Consider the following 27907-nt stretch of genomic DNA (forward strand, 5'->3'; position numbering starts at 1 on the left):
AGGATGAAACTGAGCATGCGTAAAACGAGAGACCACTAGATGCTAACTTAGCACTAAACTTATTTAGCACACCTAAAACGATGTCTTCGCTAAATTGAAGTTTCATTCTGTTCTTTTGAAGAGCAAGTTCTAGCCCGTACACTAAATTTCTACTCTTGGAGGTAAATCTTCACTATTTACAAAACCGAAAATAAACGAAAAGCCTTTTCGCCAGATATATAGATTTTCCTTAAACGATTAAATAACTTGGTTCATACTTGAGCACAGCATATATAACTTGAAGTAGGCCTTCATTGTGACCAATGACTGTTGGTCAATGACTGTTTTTTGGTGAAGATATCAAGGAAGAAGTGACCATTTTCGTAATACCCAGTCTTTCCCCTCCCTCAAGTGAGATTCCACCCTCCACTTCAGATTGTGTACAGAGCGTCCGTGAAAAGTGAGCAACATACACCTAACTTTGACACCTTTGCTTTGTCGACTAGAACACTGGAATAGCTAGGAGAACCACTGACGTTTTTGAGAAATGCTCGCTTAAGTGAGGGAAAAAAATACTTGTTATATTCGTCAGGAGTTATAAGAGACAAAGAATTCCCAATATTCTCACTGACAAATCAGAAAAAGCACGAACATTCCAACAGTTGTGTCGTCAGTTTGTCACCGTCAGGTTATGTCGCGTTGCTAGGCAACTACAGTGCCGAGAGCTCAGTTAACTCTCGAGAATGGAATTCTGATCGAAAAAGATTCTTGAATCCCGCCAGCTCTTTTTCACTTCGATTTGTTCGTCTATTGGATAGACGGGGTTTGAGGCTTGACTGTGATAAATCCAGCATAACCATAGCAAGTCACGCATAGCGAGTCAAGCTTACAGAAAGTTACGCTTACAGGAAGTCACGCTCATGACTAGTCACGCTCAAAACTAGTCACGATCATAGATGCCGTGACCAGTAAATGATTCTTATACCACACTATAAACCCATTCAATGTCACGGGTCCCATTCTCATTCAGCGGGATCATCGTAATCATGGTAACAAGAAGCATCTTCACTAACTACCACGTGACATTTTGTGTTATCTTCATCAGTATTATCCGGGTCGGCGTAATCGTGAAAGTCAATATTGTCTTTTATCGCCTGCTCGTTGTTATCTTCATGGTCTGATATGACGATAATACCTTCTGGCTCGTCATAATCATGCATGTCTGAAGATAAATCGTTTATTTTTTGTTTCCCTGGTTTGGAAGGGTTTATTTTCTTCATAATTGCCTCCAAGGGAGGATCTTCGTAATCTAAATTGGAATCCATGGAAGGATCGTGAGAAGAATCAAACGAATCTGAAATTAAAGTTTTGAGAAAATATTAGCATTAATAATACGTTTTCCCTATGAATTAATTACAAAGACAAAACCACAGAGTCACTGAAGAGTGCTGGATCTTTAGACGTAGATCAGTAGATCTATATCATCCACATTTGTAATCTGCAAAGGGATAAATCTATCACCGCAGATATAACAAATAAAAAAAATTTCGCGATAGTAAGCAGTAAACGGTAGTATTGTTACTATTGTAAGCAATGATAGTATTGTAAGTGATGTCAATGTTGTAAGTAGTGTAAATAATGTTAGTATCGTAAATTATGTGTCTTCCAATTGAAAAAAAGTGATTCTCCCAGCAAAGAGAAATTACACAAACGTGATAAAAAAGACTAACCAATTGAATATAAAGATCAAAACATATTATTTGCCCGATATTAGTTCACAAGACAAGCGTTTAACAGGGGCAACCCAAGATGACATAGAAATAAGGTGACTCGTGCCTAGGCGTCCTACAAACATCCTGCAACTTTTTAAATGACGTAAATCACCTTCACTATCGGTCCGTTCTTCTAGCTCCTGGTAATCGGGAATCTTTTCTTCATTAACAGTCTGTAATACCTACAGGAATGTTAGCACAAGTGATGAGAATAAAGACTCTGATCATTACTTAATTCTCACGACTAACACCAAAATAAATCTCTGTTAATCAGAAAAGGAGAATTTTATGTTTCAAGCTGTGAACCGACTAACCTGTGGGTCAACATCTTTTACCAAAGTCTGATAATTTCGCCCTTCTTCCGTATCGTCTTTTATTAAACTAAGATAATTGGACGAGCGGGCCCCTTGGGTGGGCCTCTGTCCAGTAGACAGCGCTCGGTAACCAGGCAGGCTGTCTGACTGTTCATTGGGCTTCGTATTCTCCACCAATGGCTGATACTCGGGCCATTCTTCCTCGTTTTCTCCGCTTCTGTTTGTGATTGACGCCATTTTTAACGTGTCCGAGGCACCTCGCTCGTAAACAGGATTAGAGGCTGGGAAACAAACAGACCTTGTTAGCTGCTTTGAATGTGCAAGTGATAAGGAAGTCTTGATATCACTGAAAGTCAGGAGGAAAGATGTGACAGAGAATAAATGTATACAGCTTAACTGGCGTTTAGACTGCGAACTTAACTCAGTCTACGCCGCGTTAAAAACTCAACGTACGTCTCGCAGTAGTTGCCACTTAACAAATCGAATGTGGTTTAGCGTGGTCTGTACTCTTATTGACAACGATACGCGTCATCACAGTGGTCAAAATGTTGTGGACTCACTCGGCTGCGCCTCGTGAGTCCACAGCAATTTTTTTTCAGAGCGCGAGCTGAAAAAGGCATTGCGCGACATATTGACGCGAGCAGCATTGTCTGGACTCTTATCGACAACAGCAAATTAGCCAATCAGATTGCGAGATTAGCAGCAATTGTGGTAAAAATACATTTTGTTTTATATTCCCTGACTTTGCCTGATAAAAATAATATTTTTCTGACCAATAACTACCAAATGTCAGATATAGTACATGTAGTGGCCTTCTAGCCTGTCCTTACAGCTGTTCTTTTCATCCATTCATTTTAGCCTGATGAGTTCTCAACCTTCTTCATTAAGGAAAAACATCGTTGAGATCACAGTGACCCTAGATGTGTTTTTTCCAGCCTTCAATGGTATTAAATCAGCGGTGTTGTGTTTCAATTTCGCCGATTGTTCTTCAAAATGTAACTTTTCCCCGACACAGATAAAATTCGATGACGTTTCTTTGACCATGAAGAATTTTGTCCTGAGCGTTTCCTGGCCTGTGGCAACCCTGTCGGGCGTAAAAACGATGTTCTTTACGATTTTTTAAAATCAAACTTCTCATAAGAAGACTTACCGTTCTTGGCTTCTTTTCTCATATTAAACCGTCTGTATGAAAAAAACAAAACAAGAACCATTCAGAGTGGTTTCCAAAAGTTATGGCCTATGGCTTTTCATTTGAACGACACACGCTAGCCTATCGTATAATAAACAGAACCACATGAAAGTAGGGCTCAATAGCTTTCATTTAAATGGTGGAATCCTAGGTTTTATTTTAAAGGTTGGAACCACCTTATACAATGTAGGAACGGTACCACATGAAAGTACTACTCAATAGCTTTCATTTGAATGGTCACACACTCGGGTTTCATCCCCAGACTTCAAAGTTAAAAAGTAAACAGTATCACATGAAAGTACTGCTCAATACCTTTCATTTGAATGGTCACACACTAGGGTTTTATCCACAGACGTTAAGGTTAGAACCACCTTGTACAGTGTAGTGAGCGGTACCACATAAAAGTACCACTCAATAGCTTTCATTTGAATGGTCACACACTAGGGTTTCATCCGCAGACTTGAAAGTTAGAACCACCTTGCACAGCATAATAAACAGTACCACATGAAAATACTGCTCACTATCTTTCATTTAAATGGTTTTACTCTAGGTTTTTATTAACAGGCTCAAAAGTTAGAACCTCCTTGTACAGCATAATAAACAGAATTCACGTAGTTAACAATGTTAAATTGCTTACCGGCTGCGTCTCCACAGAATAAAAATAACCGCTACACACGCAAGGGAGACGAACAAAGCCGCACCTAAAACTGCCAGAATAATAACAACTACGTTGTACTTCTTTGGTTTGTCTCCGAGTGACGTATCATCAGCAATCAGCACATGTGTAGTCGTTGAAATGGAGACCCTTCCAACAGACGCGAAAGTTGTTGTGGCTGCTTCTGTCGGTGTATTCCTCTGGACAGAAGAATTTCTTACGCGGGTGCTTTTCATTGATGGTATTAAAGTTGGCTTGATGTCGGTAACTAAGGGTAACAAGGAAAGGCGAAATTATATATGTTTGGACAAATACTGCATTTGCTAGCAAAATTTTGATTGCAGGGTCCAAGTTTGACAGCGGGCCAAAACTAGACCGCTTTGCTATTTGAAAACATGTTCCCTTTTAACTCATGTTTAAGTATCTCTTACTCTCGAGAGTGAGAGACGCCTGTGATCAGATTTAACTAGGATTCCGGGGGGGGAGGGGGGGTGGTGGTGAGTGGGTTTCTCATATGAAAAGGTCAGGGATGCTTGTTGGAAAATTTGAATTAAACCCCTAAAGGAGACCAATGTGGGCATGGCTCAAGCTTTATTTGATCCCTAAAAGATAGCACTTACAACGGAATAGCATCGATTACCAGCCGCTGCTCGGGAAAGGAGCCCGGGCTAGTAGACCGTTGGAAATCGAGCGTGAAAACGGAAAAATGAGCGGGTTTTTTATTATTATTTCTTCGAGTGCACAAGATACTTTGAAAACTATAACTACCGGGGTTTCATAACCAACACCCTAAGTGAGACCAGTATATCCTTGATTTATACCCCTATAAGAGGCAATGAGCATCCTCAACCTTTTCAAACGGGAATCCCCCCAGGCTAGGATTGTGCGTGTTCTCGTCGAAAATTCCAGTTGTCTCTAAAACAAAACGTTATACTTACGGGATCCACTTTTCTTGAAATGCACGCAAGAATTCAAAAGTTTTCCTTGCTCGCCATGACATTGCAACTTGAGCGACAAAATGCGACCGTCATACTGCTTTCCAAAGTTAGTGGTCCACTGAGCAATAAACGTAGAAAATATACGATAAACGTTAAAATTGAAAGCTCATATTTTGAAGTTGAGTCTGACTTAACGTACCCTTTGGAAAAGAAACAGTTAGTATGTATACGAGGATGATGCTACCAATAAAGGAGCTACGTCACAGTTTGCGTGACTTGAAAAGTTTAGCCCAAATTCTTCAAGTTCGTCGTTTGTAATCTATAATCTTGTCCATCCTTAACCATCCTTGTTCCTTTATGGTTTATTATTACCTTTGTGGTGTTTTTCTATCTAAGTAACTACTATTTTCAGGTTTCCTTCACTTTAAAGGTAATTTTGTACGTGGCCAAAACAACGCAAAATACCGTGACTGAACTCCTTTAAGATTAAGGGGCACTTAGGAGAGGCTGTAATTATAAGTTTCTTTTCACCAATCCATTCCTCAAGAATCTCTTTGCAGCTTATTTTTTCCCATGACTCTTTAAATCAATTCTGACCAGCTACCTGCTTTCCTTCTCTCTCGAAAGTTCAAAAATGTTCAAATGTTGTTGTTGTTTATAGTGGTCAATGCGCTTAGCTAAACCAAGCTAGTTCACAGGCATGCCACTTAAACTGAAAGAAACAAATATATCAACTAAACATATAAATAGGCTTAAAAATTCCAACTGGCAGGAGGCAGACCAGTTGGTTATTTACAAGAATGACCGAGGAGTTGAACTAGGTTCTACCGAGAAAAAACATCAGCTAAGTGGTCAGAGCGGGACTTCAACCCGCGACCTCCGGATTTCAAGTCCGGCGCCCTAACCACTCGAAAGTAACGTCCTATTCGCTAATCCACTACAACCTCCCACTGGGCTCCTTGAACAGAAAATAACGCTGATCTTTTGCGGTATCATTTATAATATTATACAGCGTAAACCATTACTTTGCACTTACTTTGAGAAAAAGCTTGTTCACACCTTCAAGAAAGGGATCTGGTCGAATTTCAACCTTTAGCTTTGACAGGACTTGTTCATCAGGTGGAAAAAGTTTCCAACTGCCATTAAAGAGATAAAGCGATTCATTGGAGAGAATCTCGCATCTCAACAAGTTCTTAGCCAGTTGGAAGTGAATAAGGCCGACCTCCTTCTTCCATGGACACAGGTATAAGGTATTGTTGCCTGGAATTTCGGTGCTCAGTGTGGTAAGAACCTCATTCAGACACTGAAAATGGTCCACACCCAAAACCGTGCGATGATTACAACCTAGGAATCATAAGATCATTTGTCAACAAAACCAAAGATAGATGTAACCAATTAGAACATTCTTGTTCCTTGGCGCAGGAATGCAGCATGCTCTGGTACACAGTTACGTGTTTTCCCACGCTTGCCGCTGGCTGCACTTTCTCCACACTTGCCACTTCCCATTTCCCGCGCTTTGTGCTGGTTAAATATTTTCCCGCGCTTTACGCTAGCCAAACACTTTCCCGTATTTGGCATTGGCTACATGCTTTCCCCAGCTTGCCACCGGCTAAATGTTTTCCCTCGCTTAAAACCGGCTACAAGTTTTCCCGCTCCTGCAATCAGTTAAAATGTTTTCCCGCGATTGGCATCGGTTAGGTGTTATTCCCCACATGCAATCAAGCTACATGAATGAATGAATGCGTTTTTTTTTTCTTTTTTGCTTTTACGTTCAACGTGATTTGTAGCTCTTCTTGCGCAAACAAATTTGCCCATCGATTGCTTTTGCCTATATATTAGTGCAGTCGTTAGAAAACCTTATTACGCAGTTGCTATAATTCGTGCGGTTTTCTACATTTTGAGTCATAGTAAACATCATGTTAGAATGCTGGAAACGGTCTTTTCGCCTAGGGTTCTTGTTCTTCTTGTTCTTGTTCTCATCCGTTTACTTCCACCAGATTTCCGTCCCTGAACTTTCGCCTAATCTTAACAATCCGGCGCTAAAGCCTACGTTAAAGAATCGAACGTTCCGTATGATAAATCCTATAACTGTATTAACATTTCGTCCTCACTTTTGAAGTGTTCATACGCCCCTTAACTTTTCCACCGCAAAAATCTTACTCTTCTCTCTCATCTTAAAAGGACTCCAAAAGCTAGAAAAGTAGGTTTTAAGCAGTGGTTTCCGCTTCCGCTCAGGCCACACTTCCGTAAAAGGGGCGTTTTATCACTATACTATTACGTACTAGCCTGCATAGCTTGGCAGTTTAATTTTATAAGCTTAAAAACCGCCAAACTAGAACATAATAGGGAAAGATTGCGTGACGAGCCAAAGATGCATGCAAACAAAATAACGCAAGAGACTACTTGTGAACGCGTTCTTCCCGCGGAATGCACGAAGAGGAACATAGTGAAAGTGAAAACTGGGAAAGATCTGAAAACGGCCGAAAACTAATTATAGTTTGTCCAAGTTGTTTACAGTAATGATCATAAACATATTTCAGCCGTGACATAAATACCATAATCGTATATATCACTTTTCCGCCAGCGCTTCCGTGGTATCATAGGATTCCGAGTCTTCCGAACGCCTAGACGACAATATGTTGAGAATTAATTCGAGACAATTCTTTCTTTTTCTTTACACTAAAGTTGTCGACCACAACGCTTTAGTGATAATAATCTACAGCTAAATCAACAGACGAAACATTGACCTTGGACTTTCACAGGTCTCCACAGTTCGACATAGTCATGGCGTAACATGTCGCTGTCATAGTTCATCACGAAAGCGAAGAGAAGGTTCTTCGAAGCATTGATCAAACATTCGTTGTAACCAACAACACACCAGCTAGATAGCCGTTTAACTTTCACAGCCGGTTTTCCTTATGAACATACCGTTTGGATAATAGTGAGCGACAGAATGAAGGCACAAAGCAGTTCTATCGTTTGCCTAATAGGCTTTACTTTTTTAAGCAGATCAAATAATCCATCAATGGGACGATCTCGCGTGGTACGCTACTTAAAAAAATTACCTCAAAACAACTTTAAGTGTAAGATATTAGAAGGAGAACAAAAAGGAAGTTTGTTTGTTGTTTGTTTAATTTTGCCCTCCATGGTTGAAAAGAATCGCGACACTAAGAAGATATGAGCGATGATTGAAAACTCGAAATCTTCTTGCTTTCATTAAAATTCAATGCCATGGCTAAAATAGCAGGCGTGCTATCAACGCCTCTTATTTTCTGTCAGCGCAGAGTACAGTTTAGCCATCGCCCATGTGTACAAAACGGAATAAATTGTAACCCTTCACTGGGAAGGTTCCAAATGTTGGTCGCCTTTTGGCGCCGAATATCGACGAATATCTCACGTCCCGCGCTCGATGCCAAATTCACTAAAAATTATCTGTTAATCCAAGACTTCACTGAAGTCTGTCTTAGTCATGATAATAAAATGAGCTTACCTTGAATAGTACTTTGGACTTTCAAAATGGACATCAATCGATCTTCTGAACTGCAGTTGCCGTTTCTTTGAAGATATGTCGGTGTTTGGCTGTTGCACCTACAGAAACAGCAGTTGACCCCACAAAATGGCGAATTCTCTCCGTCGAAAACGCATTTTGCACCACTGTCGTTACAAGATCTTGAAGAGTTTATGTTTTGAAAAACATCACCGGCTGTGTATCTCGTGATGTTAAACGAACCGCTTCCACTTTCAGCCAGAAGAACAAACGCGAGTACAAATAATCTCAACAAGAGGTTGACCAATTTTTGTGACATTTTGATCGGATAGAGGACAAGAGTATAATGGCTTCCCATAGTCACGGCGTGGCTGGTTTTAAGACACAATCCCACACTATTGGTCTAAACGAACGTGCCCACAGATCCGGCTTTTCTACTTGAGATTGCTGTGGCTTCCAACAGGATATCGATTTAAATGCTTTTATTTTTCTAATCTTTGATAGATTGTGATATTTGAGAAGACATTTCGTCTCCTGTCGAATATGTCGCCCCCACCCTGCGAAATACAAAATCCGAAAATGTTTCGCAGTTTAGTTTCACTATCTCCCCCATTAAGAAAAACCTTCTAAAAAAATAAAGTTGGGCTAAATACTTCCCTGTAAAAAATCTCACCAAAAATAAATCAAATCGTTTGCAACATGATTTTGTCCACAACTTGCTAACCTGGAAGTTTCCGGAATTTTCGATACGTTACAGATGGACGTGCGTGACGAAAAACCGGATGTGAATGAAATGTAATAACGGTAATTTGTTACAACCACCGTCACGTTTTTTAATAACCAATAGAATGTTCGGAATACTAAAACTTAAAGAGTAAAAACCTTTCTTTCGTACGCTTTCATTTCAATATCGATTCAGGGTAGGGCTTGGCTTAATCAGTTCTGCTTTGATAAGTGTCCAGCACTTAAAGGACAAGAGACACGGATTTCATTAGTTAGTCTGGGTACCGTATAGAGATCGAGAGGTCGTAACCGTCTCGTAATCAACTCAAAATGGCTCACACCATAAGCATGAACATATGCAGGAACTCCACCCTGTATTACCATTTTCTTACTTTGTCGCACAGTTTTTAAAAGCCATGTCACTTTCAGTTTTACGTTTTCAACGATGGCTCTAACGATCAATACAAATTCCCGTTTTTCTAAGAGATTATGGTAGGGTATTATGGATTTCAGGAACTTGAGAGAATAATTTCAGATTGTAAACAAGCAGTCACATTAGACACAAGCTTTTTGGATTAACGCTAATCGTGTTAGTTTCGTGACCTCACTTCAGTTTGACACATCCAGCAGCACGAGATGGTCAAGTGCCCGTGTAGTCAGGAGGTGTTCAATGTTGTGATAACAGTTTGCATATCCTCACGTTGCTGATACAATACGGACACCCGAAAGGGACAAACTCAAGTGCCATTTATGGGGGTATCTATAATCATGCTCTAATTACGTACATTCCAGCTCCATAAAGTGCCTGTATGAAGGTATAAATGGATTGCACGCAAGCGTTTATCACTGCTAAAATAGTGATAAAATTTGATGAAATTATGGTCTACACAAGGTGTTCTTATTGTGGAGTTTAGAACCTGAGAAATGGCATCTTGGCCTTTCCGGACCAAGGAAACTGTCTATAGAAGCGAGTGGTCAGTTATGAGCTCGAGTTTATAGTAGTTTTGTTTCCTCCAGCATGGCCTGATCTTGTTTATGCTTGTTCATTAGTGTTAAATGATAAAACTAGAGTTTACACGAGTTCAGCACCAGGCAAACAATCTGTTACAACGAGGTCTTGATAGTAAATCTGGAGGTACAGTTCATATGATTTTAGTTCTAAGACCAAAGAGATGAACTCAACAAACAAGGCCTATGTTCCGTGAGTGCATACGAATGGATTATATTTCACTGCCGCACTGAGGACATAATCATAAAACACTGCTCGAACGTTTCTTAAAATAGTAATTGTTTTCACGTGGGCGAAGCATCCCCGCCCTAAATTTGAGTACTCAACGCTGTCTGTTTGTAGAATCAGAACATTGATGACTTCATTTCCAGCGAAAATGATAGTCTTGAGTGTTCCCAGCTGGTTGAAGTTAAATGACAAGTGGACATATAACAATTTCCTGTGTCTAAAACAGGATCTAAGCGCCGATTTAGACGGTAAACTGCACATAGAAAGTCCACGTACTCCAGTAACGTGCAGTGACAGATCTAGTGTGTTCAAAACGGCAAGGAAGGGGAAGAGAGTAATAAAGAAGATGAGGCTTTTTTACTGTTTTAAAGCGGGAGAGAAGTCCTTCTGCCTTTTTACTAAAAAGTCTTTCCCTTTGATCTGCCCTGGGGTACTCGCCAAAAACATTCGGTGGGGGTGTGCCGCTCGGCCATGAAAACCCTTACGATGTACAAGACTAAGAAATTCTAATTTTGCGACCCTGTTTCACTACGTGGATCGCGTTTACTTGACGTGATGTAAGCTAGTTTAGTTCGTGACTTTTTCTCAAGTTACCGGCGCTTTCTAAGTTTCATTTAAAAGATCGGCCTTTTCAGTCTAAAATTCTACTTGCCCCTGTCAGCCAAGTACGGGTTCAAGGCATCTTTGGCCCAAACTTGGGCTACAATCTTTGTCAATGAAGTAGGTAAGACCATCACGTTCCAGTTGCAATGGTGGAAAAATAGCGTGCGTAGGGCTTCGCGCAAATTCACTACAGACTTTAGGCTGAGGGGAGAAGGGTCATTCTATTCAGACATTCTATCCCGTCTAAGATTATGTGGATCACGATCGGCGTCAGAAACTTAAGTCATAGAGTTTAAACAACTCTTCGTTAGACCGATTTAATTAACCTCTTTGACATTTTCCTTCATTCATCTCACCAGTCTGCCTGACAGTGTATTAATATTGTAATAGCACTTTTGACTTAGTTTCTAGAATACCAGCTAGAAGTGTTTCAACATTTTCCGGATTTAAGGGCGCTGGAAAAGAGAGCAAATTAAACTGAATTATTTTGAGGAAACGTACCACAGATAAGATTATCCGAGATTTGATCTCGGTAAGATCCAAGTGCGATCAGAGTCAACCATGTCTTAATGGATAATCAAATTCTCCTAACTAGAAAGTAGACAAAAGCCATATGGAGATAGGGAGAACCTGTGTAGTTGTTAGTCAGGCATGAAAGGGTTATACGTACGCGTGTTCGTTTGACCGCAAACCACAACTTGACCCTGTGGATAAAAGGGAATTAATTGATGAGAGCATCATGCAATCTTACACTGAATACTTACGCCGGGCAAAGCCCCATTGATTATACGCACAATATGCCACACCGTGTTGTAGTCTAATATAACAAAAATTGTCGTGTTAAATAAGCATCGCGTGTTTGACCGCAATGTTTTCTTTCTTTCTCTGTAGACTTGTTATGGGATGACTAGACATCCCAGACATGCGTGTTTTCGTGAACAACCGCACTCTCGTGTAATGATGACCCGGGGCCGAGTTAATGAAATCTTTTGAAAGATGTGTACTCTGAGATATGACTTAACACAGCATTCTGTCATTGTCCTGTTTTTGTCATAGAATTCTCACGCAACATGTCTCCAAAACGTCTGAGTACTGCTGGAGGCTGACCAGAGCTCAGTTTATATAGCGCGCCATTATATTTACCAACTGGAACGATTCGTCAGTTACAAAGAAACTGAAGAGGAGGACAAATTTCAACACGCAAGAAACTTTTGTATTTTTTGGACTTGTGGCAACCCTGTTCTTAGTTTACTGTCGCAACAATCAAAGTTTTTCAACGATCTTGAAATTTGCCTTCAAAGAAAAATGGTCTGATGAAAAACACTCATTCGGAAATCCTCCGTACGCAGCAATAGCTGACTCGGGTAAAGTTTCCAACACAGCTGTGACCTTTAAATTTTCTGAATCGAACCAAATGTAATCCAGTGTCCAAACACAACTTGCATCGTCCTCAAAACCCGTGCACTCAGGCTCAGAACCCTGAAATAAAACAAGCACTTAGTTGGTTGTGGTTGTAACAGGTCCATTTATTTTTCTTAAAGACTGGATCATTGATACTGAAATTCGAGAGTTTTCATTGGCTTAGCAATCATGGGTTGTGAGCCATTATACCATGCTCTACAAATATGGAAAGCGTACGCGTGATTTCTTGGGGCGTTCTTATTTTTATTTTAGTTTAGCCTTGGGTGCTTTTTTAATAAAACAATTATTCCACTCGCGCTTGTTGGATATCAGATGATTATAGCCAACGCATCTCGCTGTATCTACCATCTCATATCCAACGCGCCTACGCGCGCTCGTAGAATAATTGTTAAATAACTGTATGTACACTGATTCATTTTATCTGTTATTCTTGTAAATATGAGAAATTTCACAAATTTTAGTTCTTAAGGTGTTTTTACTCTGAGGCGTAATCTATGTGGAAAAGACTCACATTTGCCTGAAGACATGCATAACGTTTGATACCACTTGTACATACCATGGCAACCTTGTAAGCGCTTTGCGTAGTTTTCAGAGGATTGTGAAGACGCTTCTTGAGTTTGTTCAAAAGTGATATCTGTTCAGCCGAAACCTGCATTTAAAAAACACAAATCAGCCGAGATGGAAAGTTGATACTCGTCGTCTCTTCTGGGTTGTAAGTCACAACTTCTCCTAGAAGAAACGTAAGGAATCCCTCCCGGCCCAATTGTATGGTTTCTGAGCGGCTTTTGTGTGGCAAAGAGTTTTGAAAGTGGATTGCATGCATGTTCATAGGCAGCTGATGGGCAATAGAGAATTAATTTACTTTTAAGATGTTTGTTCCAAAAAGGGGGAAGCATGGATAGAGGTGTATCAATATATCTCAAAAAAGAACTACTCAAAAACAACCCAACAATTTTTCCAAAAATATCAAACCACTTTCCTGAGAAAAGAAACCAAACAACAACTACTTTACATCAGCAACTAAAAAAACTGAAAATACTCTCATTTTTGCATGAAAATATTGTATACCACCATCCCCCAGGGCCAATTTCAGTTAACTCCACTGTATACCGTATAACCAAAACTCTAGTTGACCCTGGTGCAGAGAATCATAATTAAGGGGTAGTATTACATCAATGATTATCGCAATTATATTCACAACTTAAGCAGTTGTGAAATTAAAGGCTGAAAAAAATTCAGGCTTCGAACCTGACCTCTGCGATACCGGTGCAGTGCTCTAACAACTAAGCTATCAAGCCAACTGGTAGCTGGTGTCATTGTAAGCTCGTAATATACTGTACTTATATAATATACTCAATACACTATAATATTCTTATGGTACCTGGGGAGGTTTTTCAATGTCTGCAGGAAATCGCAAATAATCAACAGTCTGGAGTATAGAGAACTGTTTCTCACTGAGTTGTCCATCCTTCAGAAGATGATAAGCAGGGTAATGAGGGTCAATATTAAAGTCTCCACAGAGAATGTAAGCCACATGCTTGGCTCTAGACCTCAGTGATGTCAACATGTCACATACAGCTTGTGTGACAAATGCAATTTCACACACTTGTGTGACAGGTTCTAAGAGATCCTGCCACAAAATATGAGTGGTAGCTGAGGAGAAACAACAAATTAAAATAATAATTTTATGCTGTTGAAAACGTTTTTGTCAATTAGTACTATCACGTATTGAAATGCTCCCTAATTCCCCTCTAAGTACTAATATAGGAAATCAGAGATTACTGGCAGCTAAAGGTAAAGCCTTTATTCAAGCCTTGTGGCCCATACGATCAGTTCTTATTTCTGGTTTTTGTACCATGAAGTGACTGGAGGTATTTCTACTCCCCTTTGGATGTGATGTTAGTCAATTACAAGGTTACACCCAACATTAAATTCACAAGTACCCATTTATACACTTAGGTTAGGAGAGGCATTTTGATAGTAGTGTCTTGCCCAAGAACATAACACAATGACCACAGGCAGGGATCAAACTTGGACTGGCTGATCCAGAGTCCAGGGCACATAACATTAGGCCATTGCACCTCCCACACTGATAAATAGGAGAATTTACTGATTGATGACATAGCAGGGTCGGCCAAAGATTTTGGGTATGCAATATACAGGGGGATTTTAAGGTGGCCGAACACAGTTTTTGCGCGCGCTTTTGCTGATGCAATTCAGCGCGCGCACAAGGATTGCAAAGAGCGATCATTTTATTTACTCAACACCCGCACTATCTATGCTATTTTTCTCTATTATTGAACGCAGTGTATTGCTGGCTTTAGTCTTTTATTACGAAGATATGTTAGAAAAGGTAATGACGCAAAGAAACCAGCAATTCTCAGCTTTCTCTTTGCTACCGAAAGAACCCAGTTAAATGCAGCGCATGCGCAGTTGCTCGAAAAATTGAGACTGATTGCTTTTGCAGAAACTTGCGGATTTCTGATGATCCAGTCGTTAGAATTTCAAGAAATTTGGCAAAAAAATAGTTTAGAAACCACGTGAATGATCTATCGCAAAAAATTTGAATTTTGACATAGGAAATTTTTAATAATACAGAACATGCGGTGAAAACGATTTACGGTGAATTACGAAAATCGCCTGTGTCAAAATTTTATTAGAACAGTGTTGACAGAAGGGATTTAATGTCAATTCGTAGTAGGCAAAAGATAAAAAAAATCTAACGACTGGATTATTTTTAAATAAACAAAAACCATTTTTTAAGCCTTGTTTTTAACCAGCCCCGTTGCCATGGCAACAGCACACACCTTAGCCAAAATGTGAGAATAAACTTTTCTGTGGTTAACCTTGACTCTTGCAAAAAACGAGCGCCAAAGCATAAATAGCTTAAAAGTAATGGTGAATTAGGCATAGGCTCTTGAAAACTGTGTTCGGCCACCTTAAATCAAGTATACGATATTTTGATGCCAAAACTTGGAGCTTTTATGGGTATAAAGTATACCTTGTTTTCCCAAATTTTGGTATTTTGCATAAATTTGAGGGGGAATTTTTTAGTATAATGGGTTTTTCTTTTCAGGTATATTGGTACACCACTACCCCCATGGCTAACCCTCACCAGGGTAAATCTGTACCTGTAAGCACCATAGTACCGCTATTCTTGTGTCTTAATGCTGCGAGTAACAAAACTTCTCCAAATTTGTTGGACTCAGCCTCTGCCAGGATATCTGTTGCAATTTCATCTATAACAAGTGTCTTTGATTCTTCAAGATCAAACTTATCCTGTTTATAAAACAAGGCCACACCCTCTTGTCGACCTGTGTGCTGAGACTTCTTGACAAATAGTCCTTCATACCCCAGTAATGACATGTCTTCACTTAGGATCCCAGCAAAGTAGGGTGGATCCACCTCTTGGAGACAGACAATATCACCATCTAGCCACTTAAGCTAATAAATGTGCAACAATAAAATTAATATTTTTCATAATTTACAGGTCTGATTGACTGAAGGAGGCTTTTGGAGGCTTTTGAAAAGGTGCCAAAAAAAAGCACCATATAATGTCGATTCCATCAGCGTTTTTGGCACGTTTTAGGGTGGACGATAGGCAAAAATCCATCACAAGAGTATGCGTTTTTGAATGAAAACAAATTAGTGTTGACAGGTGAAAACAAAACAAAAACAGATACTTTTAAAAATGTGTTAGGGCCTGTTTACAAGAAGGGATGGTTACCCTAGCACGCGGGTTAACCCTAGCTGGAGGGCAAAAGATAGTCCAAGTTTACAAGCATAATTTCACAGGTAGAGTAACCCTACAACCTGGGACAACTTAATTCGCAGTTATACTCAAAGGGACTGGAAACAAGTAGAAAGTTGACCTGGGTAGGCGGGTTAACCCTACCTGGAGTATTTAAAAGGGAAAAAGTTGACCCGCCTGCCAGGGTAACCCCAGCATGCAGGGTAACCTGCCTACCCGGGTAGCCCTAGCTGCCTTGTTAACATGACAAACAAAAAAAGAGGAAATGTGTGAGTGCTAGGGTAACCCATCTGCTAGGGTAACCCTCTCTCCTTGTAAACTGGCCCTCAGTGTGGTCGGGGCTGAGATAAGCACCAGCCTGATGAGCCACAAGGCTTGTATGCAGACTTAACCCTTTTTTTACTCACCAGGTTCACTGTGTGTAACTCTCACAATACCTCTCTTCACCTAGAAGTACCTCCCCCAGGAGGATAAATTACCGGATAGAGAACTAGTAGGACAGCCTGACAGAATGCTTGTGAAGGAGGGGGAGGGAGCCCCTGGGAGGGGAGGGGATAGCCTACATTAGATGTCTTAGCCTCTTGGGTCTCTATCTAGTTCTTACCTCAGTCATTAGTAGCTCGTGTCTTGGACAGTTTCTGTCTTGTTTTGGTGTAACAAACTCTTGAGGGCAATTTTTATATCTCCCCTTTGATAAAGCAGACTGAAGGTAAAAGTCTGCAAGAATGTTGTATGTGACAACAGAAAAGTCATGTTCTCCACTGTCATTCTCAGCGTCTGCTTGCATAAGTTTTCGGCTTTTCAGAGTTGGTAAGGAAGCCATTTCTTGTCTTGTAAGTTAACTTCCTGAAGGTACACAAAAGTTGTTAACTAATCAACCTGCCTTGGTATTGGTTTCAACTACATAGTTGCAGCAGTCAAGTCTTGGTCAAAACATTAAGAAAAGAAATGGAAGGCTACTCTGGATTTTGTTGGGTTTGAAATTCATGCTTTCAACAATTTTTGGGTAAGAGGTTGAGCTCTGGCGGGGCATTGAAAATGTTGACAAGAATTGTGATAAAATATCTTTATGGTAACCAACAACAATTTGAATAACTTGGGACCAGTTTATAAGAAGAAAAGTTGTCCCGGCTAAGAAGGTTATTGGCTCCACCCTGAGCCATCTTTTGCAGGAAAACACTTAGAATTTTCTCTTGAATCAGACATGGAATATGGAACGAGACATTTCAGACGAGAAGAGATTTGGGATGAAAAGGGGCGGGGCACTCCTACTTACCGTCCATATCGAGAAAGAACAAACTTCACTGTGGCATGACTTGCTCACATTAGCATTACATTAGGGGGAGTTGGGCAATTTCCAGACAAAATTCCCGCACACCAAAAACGGCCAAAAAATAAAAGACATCAGGTAAGGGGAACCATGGGAAAAAAAGAGAGCAAAAGAGTAAGTGCTTTTTACTATCCAGGTCCCACTTTTGATGTTAAAAAATTATTGTACAAGTTATAGTTCCCCCCCCCCCCCCAAAAAAAAATTCATGTACAACCAAAAGGTGAAAAGAAAATTATGTCTCAGAAAGTTTCCCAGCACCTTTCCCCCTGAATTAAAAATATAAAGGTCCGTCCGCGTCCCTTGGCCCTTTTCCTTACGAGTGCGGATAAAGGCTCGGTAGCCTGTGTAACTGAAGGCATTCATGAGCTAGTGTTTCTTGGTAGTGGTGCCGCCAATTTTTTTCCGCTCGCGAGCGGTGAATTGAAATGCAACTCGACTCTTCACCAATTCCCTCGCGGCTTCGCCACTCGCAACAAAAGCACTCGCGCGCGACATCCCGCCAGCAACGCAGGGTCACGCAAGCTAATGCTCCGGACATTTTTCAAGAGAGTAAACGCCAAACGATAAAGAGACTAAAAGAAACTGTAAAATTTTCATTTGTAACACACACCAGTGTTTTTTTCCCTCGAATCGCGATGTTTTCTTCAACTCCCGCCGTGGTAAACTTCGCGCAATTGGTCTCGCGAGAAACACAAAGAACTTTACGATCACCGACTCAAAACAAATAGCCTACAAATCAAAATCTTTTTGCAGTGTTTACGGTAAAACGATTTTAATATGTAAACAAAATGATCATTGATGAATATATAGAAACTGCTACTGATTTGAAGCTTGCATCGTATTTCTTTTTTGGGCAAAATCGAGCCGCGGGAAGTGAAATATTATGACGGTATTGTCGACGGAATAATCGTCTAATCTGTCTGAAGATTCTGCTCGTGTAACATTTGAATGAAAGAAATAACCAGATCTCGGTCTTTGCGGTTCGAATGTCGAAAAGATTCTGCTTACCTGAAGTCAACATGGGATCAGTTAAGTGCGATTACTACTGCCTCAGCTGTTAAAATCGTTCTCTTCTTGTTCTTCAGCTCCATTGAAAGCATTCAGTTAGTACATTATTCATATTGTCACGAGTGATTATCGATTGCGTGATGCCAAATTCCAAACGTCATAATGTAACAAGATCTAAAATTATTCCTGTCTTCTGGAGTACACCAAACCTATTACGTTTGCTGCAGCTTATAAAAACAAAAAATTCGTTGGAAGGAAAACAGCTATCAATAGGTGTTTCAAAACGCTGTGTTGATGGCAAACACAGTATATTTTACATTTCTAGTCACGCAACGCAGTTGTTCGGATTGTCTGTGACAGAGGCAAAGAACCTTGTGAGCTTTTCTTGTTGGATGTCGATATTATTCGATCGAGTTTAACCGGAAGTAGATGAAAATAGAAGATCGAGAGACCTGTAAAGCTCTGTGATAATTATCGAAGCGCGCTTTGACCGCCATGGGACAGCTTTTCCGCTTCGGTAGCAAAAGGAAAAAGAAAACCTCTGGGACCAGTGTACCTTTGCCGCTGATTATTTCCTCCGGTTTTGCGTCGATGATGCAGAGTGGGAAGGGACGAAATTTTAACTGAATACAATTTGAATTAAATTGAAATTTGCACAAAATTATTTACGAGTCACGATGGCTCAATCTTCGTCCTCCAGTTGTTCTTATCAATTGAAAAAAAAAAACCTGAAGTAATTTTGACCGCAATTATATTATTTTACAGATTGAAATATGGTTAAACGAACGTATCAAATATTGTTAAGCGTTTATGCAAATAGTTTGCCCAGTCACGCACGCGTGCGGGTGGGTTTGATTTCGTCATAGCAATAAGTGTTTTTAAAGAAGGAAACAATACGGCAAAGGAAGCTACACAAGACATTAGGAACTCGATCGCAAGGTAAACCATTATTCTTTAATATTTGAATTGAAATTGAAATTCTGAGGTCAGATTCGTCGAGTTGTAGCTTGCATTTCGAAAGTTGGTCTTGGCGCTAATGGAGTAGCGAGCCCTTGATGTCGTGAACAAGTTCAATATAAGTGTTTATAGGCTTGTCGCTGGTTCGACATATTCGACGCCAAACGTCGCTAAAAGTGTTGGGAATTCATGGATTAACAGTGCAGTAAAAGATCATTTGAATTTAACAAGTGCTGGCTTCTCAGGTCTTGTTTGTGTTCAGTCTACGGATGCATTTTAATTTTTAGCCGTATTTTTCGTTCGATTGGGATCATAAGAAACAGGAGGCACTGTCTAACTGCTAATTTGCTATGAGTAATTTTTGTTATAAGCTAGTAGGGACTTTTTAATAAGGAATAGGTACGCCATCGGAGTCGAAATCGCTTCATGTTATAAGACAATAGGTTCGATAGTGTCTATGATCGAAACAAAGCCACTGGTCATGGCCTATTTATGTTAAGTTAATACGAGTTGTTTGCGTTTGTTAAATTGCTTCGCAAACTCTGGTTGTAGAGCTGCATTCATATTGCATGTTTGCAAAGATCGGGGGGGGGGGGGTTGGGGGCCGGGGGGTTGGCGTCGGTGTCTAAATTATTAGCTGCGAAAGGGAACAGTTCGGGATTTCAGTTCTTATGTGACCTCATAAATTGACCAGGGCAAAGACCGTAAGCTGGCAGAAACGAACCTTTTGTGGGTATGGCTGTGTCAGGTTTCAAGTAATGAATAGCAACGGCTCTGTGCCCTGTCAGCTCTGTCAAACATATCCATTATTGCTTTACTACGGCAGTATCACCATACTGTATGAGGTCTTTACCTGCGGGGTACTCCCAGAAAGATTGGGTGGGGGTGTGCGGCCCGCCCCATAAAACCCTTTCCCTAGTTATGACCTAAATCTGCAATTTTCCCAATCCTATTTATGACCTGATCAAAAATTTGATACCCTATTTATGGCTGGTACAGTTGCCCATTTCTGGGTATCCAGTTACTGAACCGATCGCTTCAAACAGAGACAAAGGTGTACGTGACACTTACTAATTCAGGTCTACTCTTGCACAATCAGAGTCATGTTGACAATGAGTACAAAAAGGGTTTACTGAGAACTATGCTTGATCGAGCACATCGTTTATCTTCGTCTTGGTCACATTTTTCCGACAAATGTGACCATTTGAAGACAGTATTCTCATGTTTGAAGTACCCCAAACACCTCGTTAACTCTACCACCAAAAGTTTTGTCGACTCAAAGGTTTGTGACCAACAGCAGCTTTTATCACCATCTAAAGAGACAGATGACATGGTCTGAGTAATTTTACCATTTAAAGACCAAATCTTGGCAGATATTGTGAAGAAACAACTTAAAAGGATCTAAGCCTAAAAGTAGACATCACCATCCAGCCTGCGTTTGTGAACTGAAAATCTGAATGCGAACTAAATGTGAAAGAAACAAAGCCACCAATTATAGATCAGTACTGTGTTGTTTATAGTTTTCAATGTGACCTTTATGATGCGGGTTATGTAGGTTACACACACAGACATTTACATAATCCTGTAAAAGGACATAAACAACAATCCTCTGCCATTGCCAAGCACTACAAGAACGTGCACAGGACAATGCCTCAGGACCTGCTAAAGGAATTCAAAGTGCTTAAGAAATGCAGAAACAAATCTGACTGTTTAGTGTACAAAATGCTTTTTATAAGAGCTTTAAAGCCACATCTCAATGTGCAATCAGACTCCATTTGTGTGAAAGTATTTCATAATCTTTGCACCCTTTTATGTTAATTCTTCGCACCAAAATCACTTTTATATGCTGTAATTTGCATGATCTGATATATGTTTTCTTGATAATGAATTAAATTGTATGCTTTTCTAGTATATATTTTAAATTGCTGTCAGTGTTACATGTATAAGTATGTAATTTAACAACAGATTGGGCACAGTTAAAACTGTGGAACTCTACAGCTCAGTGGATCCCTGGCTAGCTGTCCCATAAAGTAACAACTGGGATGTTATTGTGAGCTTTCAATGTTAAGCTCATAGTAAATTTAGCTTGTCATAGTTTGTTGTATAAACTGATGTGTTGTTTGATTGTGTGTACCAAATGTGAGGGTAAGGTGGATTTTAGACTGTTACTCTAAAATCTTGGTGATTCATTGCATTGATCAGGGCTTGCAAAAAGTGCTGTCCAGTTGTCTGGGACAAGTAGATTTTGCTACCAGGCAAGTTACTTTTCATTCTCACTCACCCAATGGGCAAGGGCCTGGGCAAGTCGTCCTCCAACTAAATAAGTAAACCACTGAAGACTTGACCAGGGCAAGCAAAATTTGAGAGCTGATTGTCCGAAGGGCAAGCTTGAATTTAAGTTTTTTTTGAGCCTTGATTGATAGTGTATGGATGCATAGGTTGTATGTTGATCATGTTTTTTTTCTGGTTTTAAGGTTCCTTCACTAATTGGAATGGCAAACAATGTAGTTACTCTCTCCTGGTTACTGGCTCAAGACATACCCCAAGCATACATCTTTACTGAAAGACCTTCTACATTCAACCGCAAGGCAGCGTTTATCAATGATAAGAAGTATGTCATCTATGACTACTTACCCAGCTTCACAGAACATAGCAAACACCTGAAGGCAATGAAGTCTTGTCCAGTGGCTGGAAGTGAATTTCCCATCCTAGTAACACAAGACATAAACCCACTAATAAGAGAGGTGAGAGTACCCCCGGCCTGTAAAAAGTTGTGTAAGTAGGTGAACTTTGATATCTTATCTCTTGGCACTGAGGCCTTCGAAACTAGAACAAATGAAACTGTTTGTTCTTACACCAGCTTCAAAGTGATTTCTTTTGTTTCATTCCCCTTTATCTCGGGGCAATGTTAGAATTTTAATTTATTATATAGATAGATCTTTTACTGTGAAAATACACCATTTGTAAAATTCTTATGAAACTACATCCGGGAAACGAGTGGCATATTTTCCACATCCTGACTAGTGAGGATATTAATTACATCATTTCCTGCTTTTTCAAGCGATAGATTTGTATCCATATAATAATAATAATAAACCTACCTTTACCTTAATAATAAAAAGAAAATTACACAGTGGCTTGAAGTCGTTGAAGATATGAATTTTATTTCCTCACTTGCTGAGCTCCCTTGTGTAATTCAAATATTGTCTTTCCCACTCAAAAATGAAATAAATATTGATGTCTTCATGCCACCATGTAATATTCCCTGTATTTTGAAATAAGCCTTTTGTAGCTGAGGCTGTCACAAGTAAGTAAGACTGACCCCAATGCATTGGGAAATACAGGGGAATTACATGGAATCATAATCCCTGGGCAGGGGAAAATTCTATACTTTGTTTGGAATTTGATGGATAGGAGAAGGTGGACCGTGTTGTTCCAGATGATATCCATACCCTTTCGACAAAAAAGTGGGGAAAAGAAAGTTTTCTTATTGAAACACCCCATACTTCATACTGGGAATTAAATGGAAATGCAAGTGAAGGTGTGAATTAGACCAGTACTCTACAAAGTTTTATACGGGGAGGCTCTGCCCCGGGGTCCAACCCCTTACCCTTTTGTATACCATTTTGACAGAAAAGGTACCCCGTTTGTATACTTTTTAGAAGAGTACCCTTTTCACGTACCTATTTAAGAATATTGCACGTCTTTTCTAAACCTTTGAAATGAAGTTAGTAATATAGAGCTTAATAAATTAAATGATACAGCCATGTCATTTAATGATATACCCGTTAGGTATTAAAGTCCCTTTTAATACCTAAATGACAGATTTCCCTACCCTTTCATATACCTCAGCTTGTAAAATCCCTACCCTTTAATACATCTGAAGCTTGAAAAAGGCACCCCTTTCAGGTGGAGCCTCCCTGTATAGGCCATTGTAGGGAGTAACCCCCCCCCCGGGTGGGGGAAACTAGGGGACAAAGGGAATGCATAAGATTTCCCTTCCTTTAGGAAACTTCACCCTTTTTACAATCCCCTTGCAAAGGTGGTCCAGCCGGATTATATGAGACTGTCAAGTTTTCTTTTGACCTGACTACTTCTTGAGAGCTCTCTTCATTTTCTAACAGACCAATTCAAAGTTTTCACGCAGCACTCAATTTGCGGAGAAATTTCTTCTGTTTGGGGGAACTGTCTTGTTTCTGGCAAACCCTGACGAAGAAAATTCAAATTTAATACACTGTTTACATAAACGAAACAGCATGGATGAAGCTTTTTGCTTAGTTTTGTGATCAAGTAGCATTTACTTTGACCAATAATTCGCTGTTAGTTATGTGAAAATGATATCATTTGAAACAATTTAATCTGACTTTATTTGCACGAGAAAATGGCGGCAAAGACAAAGCGCGCTCAAACAATTGAATTTGTAAACGTACCAGTTGATGGGGCCAGCCTTGTTTTCATGGTAATGTGTTTTGTCTCCTCGAAAATGTGCTATTAAGTATTGAATGACAACGGAAAAAGCTACAAATTTACGAACTAGCAAAACTCAAACCTCGTTGCATTTGCACACCTCGTCCCGAAAGTTCGCGCGCTTTTCCAACGCATGATTTGATCACGTACAAATCATGTTGAGTTTTCATGCAACTTGTTCGTCTAGATAGATTTTGTTCAGTTTTCAATCTAATTTTTTCTGTTTTTTTTCTGTTTGCAATTCTTTTTAGCATTGGTTAAAGTGGCTTCCGTTCTTTCCTAAACCCGACATACGTATTTTCGACAAGGAAGACACCGGAGAGAAACCTTTGATTGTGAACTTTCCTTTTCAAAGTCTTCCCGCCGAAAAGCACGCTGTCAATCCCGACATTCACTACAAGCTTAGCTCTAAGACCAGAATCCCCGAGATGGGAGTGCCATGCCCTCGGCACATGTCACGTGATAATTATACACTTCCTTGTATGATAAAGGCAGCACAAGGCCATGGAAACAGAGGAATATTTCTTGTAAGGACAGAAGAAGAAGCAAAACAAGCCTTCGACGAGCTGAGCAGTCACTGCGAAGTTGAACTTGTAGTGACGGAAGTCATAGAAAATATTTCCAAATGTCTTAGTACTCAGCTATATCTCTTTAAAAACGGACACTTTCATTGGCTGGGTGTGAAATGCAAAACGAACATGCCGTTTGCTAAGCGACCCGCGGGATTTATCCCGACTCCCGACGTTGATTGGAATGAACAGGAGGAGCTGAAAGAACAATTGGGTGACCTTGTACTACCCGTCACGCAATACCTTCACCGAAATGGCTACTTCGGTTTCACTGCCGTAGAAGTCTTAGTCAACGACAAAGGCAGTTTCGTTATCGACGTAAATCTTAAAATTGCATCAGCAACAAATCTTCTTCTAATAGCACCACACATGGCTGCTTTGAATTACCCCGTTTCATACGTCATGGAAATTTTGCCTACTAATATCAAACATTTACTGGACGCTATAGACCATCTCAATCTTCAGGCGATGGGAAGGGTGATTCTATGGGGACATGGCGAACTCTCTGTAGAAATCCAACGCAAGGCTTGTGTTGTTGTCTTCGCGAGAAATTGCGAAGACGCTTTTAAACTTCAACGAGAACTAATCAAAGTTGCAGGTAGTGAATTTTCTCGCGTTACTGATATAGATCCTTAGCGTCTCACACAAGGACAACTTTATTCTAATTCCAGTAGCACTGCTTGGATTCATTTACCCTTTTTAGATCATGTGACGTTCTCTGAAGAATCAGTGTTCCTATGCCTGTGATTCAGCGCCCCCCTCCCCCACCCACCCCCAACCCTGAATATTAATTGGGGACCTTTAGATTGGACGACGAGTACGAGATTGAGTGCGAGTACGATTTTCGATTTTCAAACCAGTGACGTTTTAGTTTTAGGTGGAGAGGGTAGCTCATGGGATGAAATGGGTATGTGATTTATTAGTGTGAAGCCTGCAAGCTAGAATTGAATTGTCGTTCTCGTACTCGATCTCGTACTCAAATCTAAAGTCCCCCATTATTTATTAAATTTTAAAGAATCGTGTTGAAGACTATCATCACATGATCTGAAATAGGCCAAGAAACAGATTAGCTAAAGAAATCTACTCCATTTCAAGCCAGGTGGAATCAAGTCCGTTTTCTGCTCGAAATATGACGTTTTCGTACGTGATATGTTCGCGAAATTTTGTGATTGGTCAATTAGAATCGGAAGTCCTTCGGGCACGAAACGAAGTGTGGCGAAAGTACTTCTGACTCTGCTCTGTTCCATTCTCGTTCCTTCGCTGTTTAGACTATTCGTTTTACAATTTTCGCTGCTCGTGTAACGGGTGAAAATTTTTCCAAACAATCATCAGAGGCAACAGTGAGGTTATAAACACTTCGTTTACTAATCTGCCTGTGCTGGGAAAAAGAATTCACCAATAATACAAATTGCCAAAAACTAACAAATATTTTCTACCGTTATAGAGTTGTAATCCAAAAATAAGTATTTATATCGCGAATTATAATCCATTAAAATATTTTCGCGCGCGCATGATTGGTCTAAACGCGTCACGTGACTGGATATTCCCCGGGTGATATTCCCCAATTTTCAAAACTGCGCGTGTTGCGAAAGATATTTGAAGGATAATAAACACAAGAGGCTCCATTTGGCGCGAACATATGCGCGGATATTTGTCCTTGGATATTATCTGTTCCTGGAAGCTCACATTTCTCCTTGAGCTACGCTCTCGGAACTGTTTGCTTCTCGGAACAGATAATGTCCGCGGACAAATATCCAAGCATATTTCCGCGCAAAATGGAGGCTATTGTTTATTTATGATACGGTTTGAATTCTGCGCACTTTTTCTGATACGCTAAACTATGTTTTATCAGGGTATAAACACAGAAAAGCGTGTTTAATTAAGAAGCCTAAACCATTCATTATGCGAAAAAAAATTTCTCTCGTTCTCAAATGCCAGTTGTTTTATGACAGTGTAATAATGGTTTAGATTTCTTTATTTGCTAGCTAAAGCGAGGAAAAATTCATTTCGTTCGCTTGATTGGTGTTTGTCATGTCGGCAAGCCAAAAAATTGCGATTTGTATAATGTTTACTGCGTTGAAATTGCTTGGTAAAAAGAAAGCTAGGTCAAGTAATTTTAATAGGACTACATCGCAATTGAAGCCTTATGCGTCCCATGGCCCAACGAGTACAAATGATGATGAAAGTGCATTTATAGTTAACATACTCTAAACCTCCACAAAATGGTTGGGGAACCATTGAAGTCAATTTTTTGGTAGGTGTCATAAAAATAACGGCTGATTTCAGAAATTAAACATCACAGAATTGTTTTAGAGTGTATACTAGGGTGCTATATTTTTCGCACCATGTTTGCGTTTTTTTCAATAATTTATGTTAGTTACTACGAAGTTAAATTTGTTTTTAGAGCAGATTGTATAAAATTGCGTGACCTAGCCCTCTTCCAGTTAGGCTTTATATTTAATGTTTCTGTAGGAACGTGTAAACATTTTTTCTAGTGTCAACATTTTAAGCTGCGAGCTCAAGTCATGCTGGTTTCAGTATGAACTGCTATTGGCCATTTTTAATCAAATGTAATGTAATAAATTTGACTTGTTCTCAACAAGAAAGTGCAGTTCAATAGTCCCTTCTGGACCGTTATTTGGAGAAACGTTGCGTTACACCCAAGTAGCGGCTGCAAAGGAGAACAGCATGAGTCACGCTATGAATTATTTCCAAGTATGGAAAAGTAACATAAGGGGAATTATAAGTTTTATATAAAAATGGGTTTCTAGTACAGAACATGCCACTGTTCATTAATCATTGGCGAACGATATATTAGCTTAAAATTTGTTAGTTAAAATAAAGTTTCATTCTTGTTCCAAACCGTGCTAAACATTTACTTCCTACTCCAGCAAATGCTTGTCCATGCCCTAACATGCGCTGAGCTCTGTTGTTGTTAAGAAAGTCGTGCAACAAGTAATCATGACGTGGCTGCCGTGACGTCATGTGAAAACGCTCAATAGAGCGTTTTCATATGACGTCATGACAGCCATATTGGTGTTCCGAAACAATCAAACGGCGGCCATGTTGGTGTATCAAGCCAATCCTCTGGGAGTTGAACTATTTTCTTTTTAAAAAGTCGTAAGAAAATACGCGCGCTGATTGGTTAAAAATCGTGTTGCTATTTAACAATTAGAAAACAGCCCAAAGAAAATACGCGCACTGATTGGTTAAAAATCGTGTTTCTATAACTCGATGGAAACACAGCTCACAGAACTAGCATGAGCTGTTGACGTAATGATGGCGCGAGCAAAGAGAATTTACATTTTGATTATCAAAGTTAACAAGTTGTTTTCCTGATTTTCGTCGCGGTGTTTTCTAAAAGAAACAGAAAACATGTTCTCCGTGTTTCTATCGAGTTATAGAAACACTCGTGAAAGTTTGGGAGAGCGAGAAATGCTCTGGGAAAACGAGCCGTACTCGTATTTCTATAACTCGATAGAAACACGGTACATGTTTTCTATTTC

General features: G+C 39.9%; 3 protein-coding genes and 1 pseudogene across 5 annotated transcripts; 2 read left to right on the plus strand and 2 right to left on the minus strand.

The window, feature by feature from the left end:
- Positions 1-47: 47 nt before the first annotated feature.
- On the minus strand, positions 48-9064 carry LOC110049734 (uncharacterized). Its single transcript, XM_020755554.2, has 8 exons — positions 8338-9064; positions 5884-6191; positions 4848-4965; positions 3892-4177; positions 3216-3247; positions 2066-2346; positions 1864-1933; positions 48-1333 (listed from the first exon to the last, which is right to left on the minus strand). Exons 1-8 carry the CDS (start codon positions 8690-8692, stop codon positions 1002-1004), a joined length of 1782 nt encoding a protein of 593 aa, XP_020611213.2. The 5' UTR covers positions 8693-9064; the 3' UTR covers positions 48-1001.
- Positions 9065-11188: 2124 nt separating this feature from the next.
- Positions 11189-18661, minus strand: LOC110049755 (uncharacterized). Of its 2 annotated transcripts, XR_016203016.1 has the most exons (7): positions 18409-18661; positions 16675-16916; positions 15451-15763; positions 13701-13972; positions 12876-12968; positions 11662-12376; positions 11189-11352 (listed from the first exon to the last, which is right to left on the minus strand). XR_016203016.1 is itself a non-coding variant. In XM_089275930.1 (6 exons), exons 2-6 carry the CDS (start codon positions 16891-16893, stop codon positions 12161-12163), a joined length of 1113 nt encoding a protein of 370 aa, XP_089132056.1. In that variant the 5' UTR covers positions 16894-16916; positions 18409-18661; the 3' UTR covers positions 11189-12160. The 2 variants fall into 2 exon arrangements, 1 of the variants encoding a protein (XP_089132056.1); XM_089275930.1 differs by having other exon boundaries at positions 11189-12376.
- Positions 18662-18768: 107 nt separating this feature from the next.
- On the plus strand, positions 18769-27263 carry LOC149101420 (uncharacterized). 2 transcript variants are annotated; one of them, XM_089275929.1, is made up of 3 exons: positions 18769-19013; positions 21836-22109; positions 24084-27263. In XM_089275929.1, the coding sequence occupies exons 1-3, from the start codon at positions 18904-18906 to the stop codon at positions 25035-25037; spliced, it is 1338 nt and encodes a 445-aa protein (XP_089132055.1). In that variant the 5' UTR covers positions 18769-18903; the 3' UTR covers positions 25038-27263. The 2 variants fall into 2 exon arrangements, with proteins under 2 accessions (XP_089132055.1, XP_089132054.1); XM_089275928.1 differs by lacking the exon at positions 18769-19013 and having other exon boundaries at positions 21858-22109.
- On the plus strand, positions 19968-21187 carry LOC149101421 (uncharacterized; annotated as a pseudogene).
- Positions 27264-27907: the final 644 nt, after the last annotated feature.

Source organism: Orbicella faveolata, unplaced genomic scaffold, assembly GCF_042242905.1.
Source record: "Orbicella faveolata isolate gen_17 unplaced genomic scaffold, um_ofav_v1 contig_4, whole genome shotgun sequence".
Classification (NCBI taxonomy): Eukaryota; Metazoa; Cnidaria; class Anthozoa; order Scleractinia; family Merulinidae; genus Orbicella; species Orbicella faveolata.

Excerpts from the sequence above, each read along its gene's own strand:
- LOC110049755 (XM_089275930.1), bottom strand. The coding sequence starts at position 16,893 with ATGGCTTCCTTACCAACTCTGAAAAGCCGAAAACTTATGCAAGCAGAC. Across the intron at positions 13,973-15,450 it reads CGGTACTATGGTGCTTACAG|CTACCACTCATATTTTGTGG; the intron begins GTACAGATTTAC and ends GTTTCTCCTCAG. Across the intron at positions 12,969-13,700 it reads ACATTGAAAAACCTCCCCAG|GTTTCGGCTGAACAGATATC; the intron begins GTACCATAAGAA and ends TTTTAAATGCAG.
- LOC149101420 (XM_089275929.1), top strand. The coding sequence starts at position 18,904 with ATGGGACAGCTTTTCCGCTTCGGTAGCAAAAGGAAAAAGAAAACCTCT. Across the intron at positions 19,014-21,835 it reads GCGTCGATGATGCAGAGTGG|TAAGGTTCCTTCACTAATTG; the intron begins GAAGGGACGAAA and ends TTTTTCTGGTTT. Across the intron at positions 22,110-24,083 it reads TAAACCCACTAATAAGAGAG|CATTGGTTAAAGTGGCTTCC; the intron begins GTGAGAGTACCC and ends AATTCTTTTTAG.
- LOC110049734 (XM_020755554.2), bottom strand. The coding sequence starts at position 8,692 with ATGGGAAGCCATTATACTCTTGTCCTCTATCCGATCAAAATGTCACAA. Across the intron at positions 4,178-4,847 it reads TTTCAAGAAAAGTGGATCCC|TTACCGACATCAAGCCAACT; the intron begins GTAAGTATAACG and ends TGTTACCCTTAG. Across the intron at positions 1,934-2,065 it reads TAAAAGATGTTGACCCACAG|GTATTACAGACTGTTAATGA; the intron begins GTTAGTCGGTTC and ends ACATTCCTGTAG.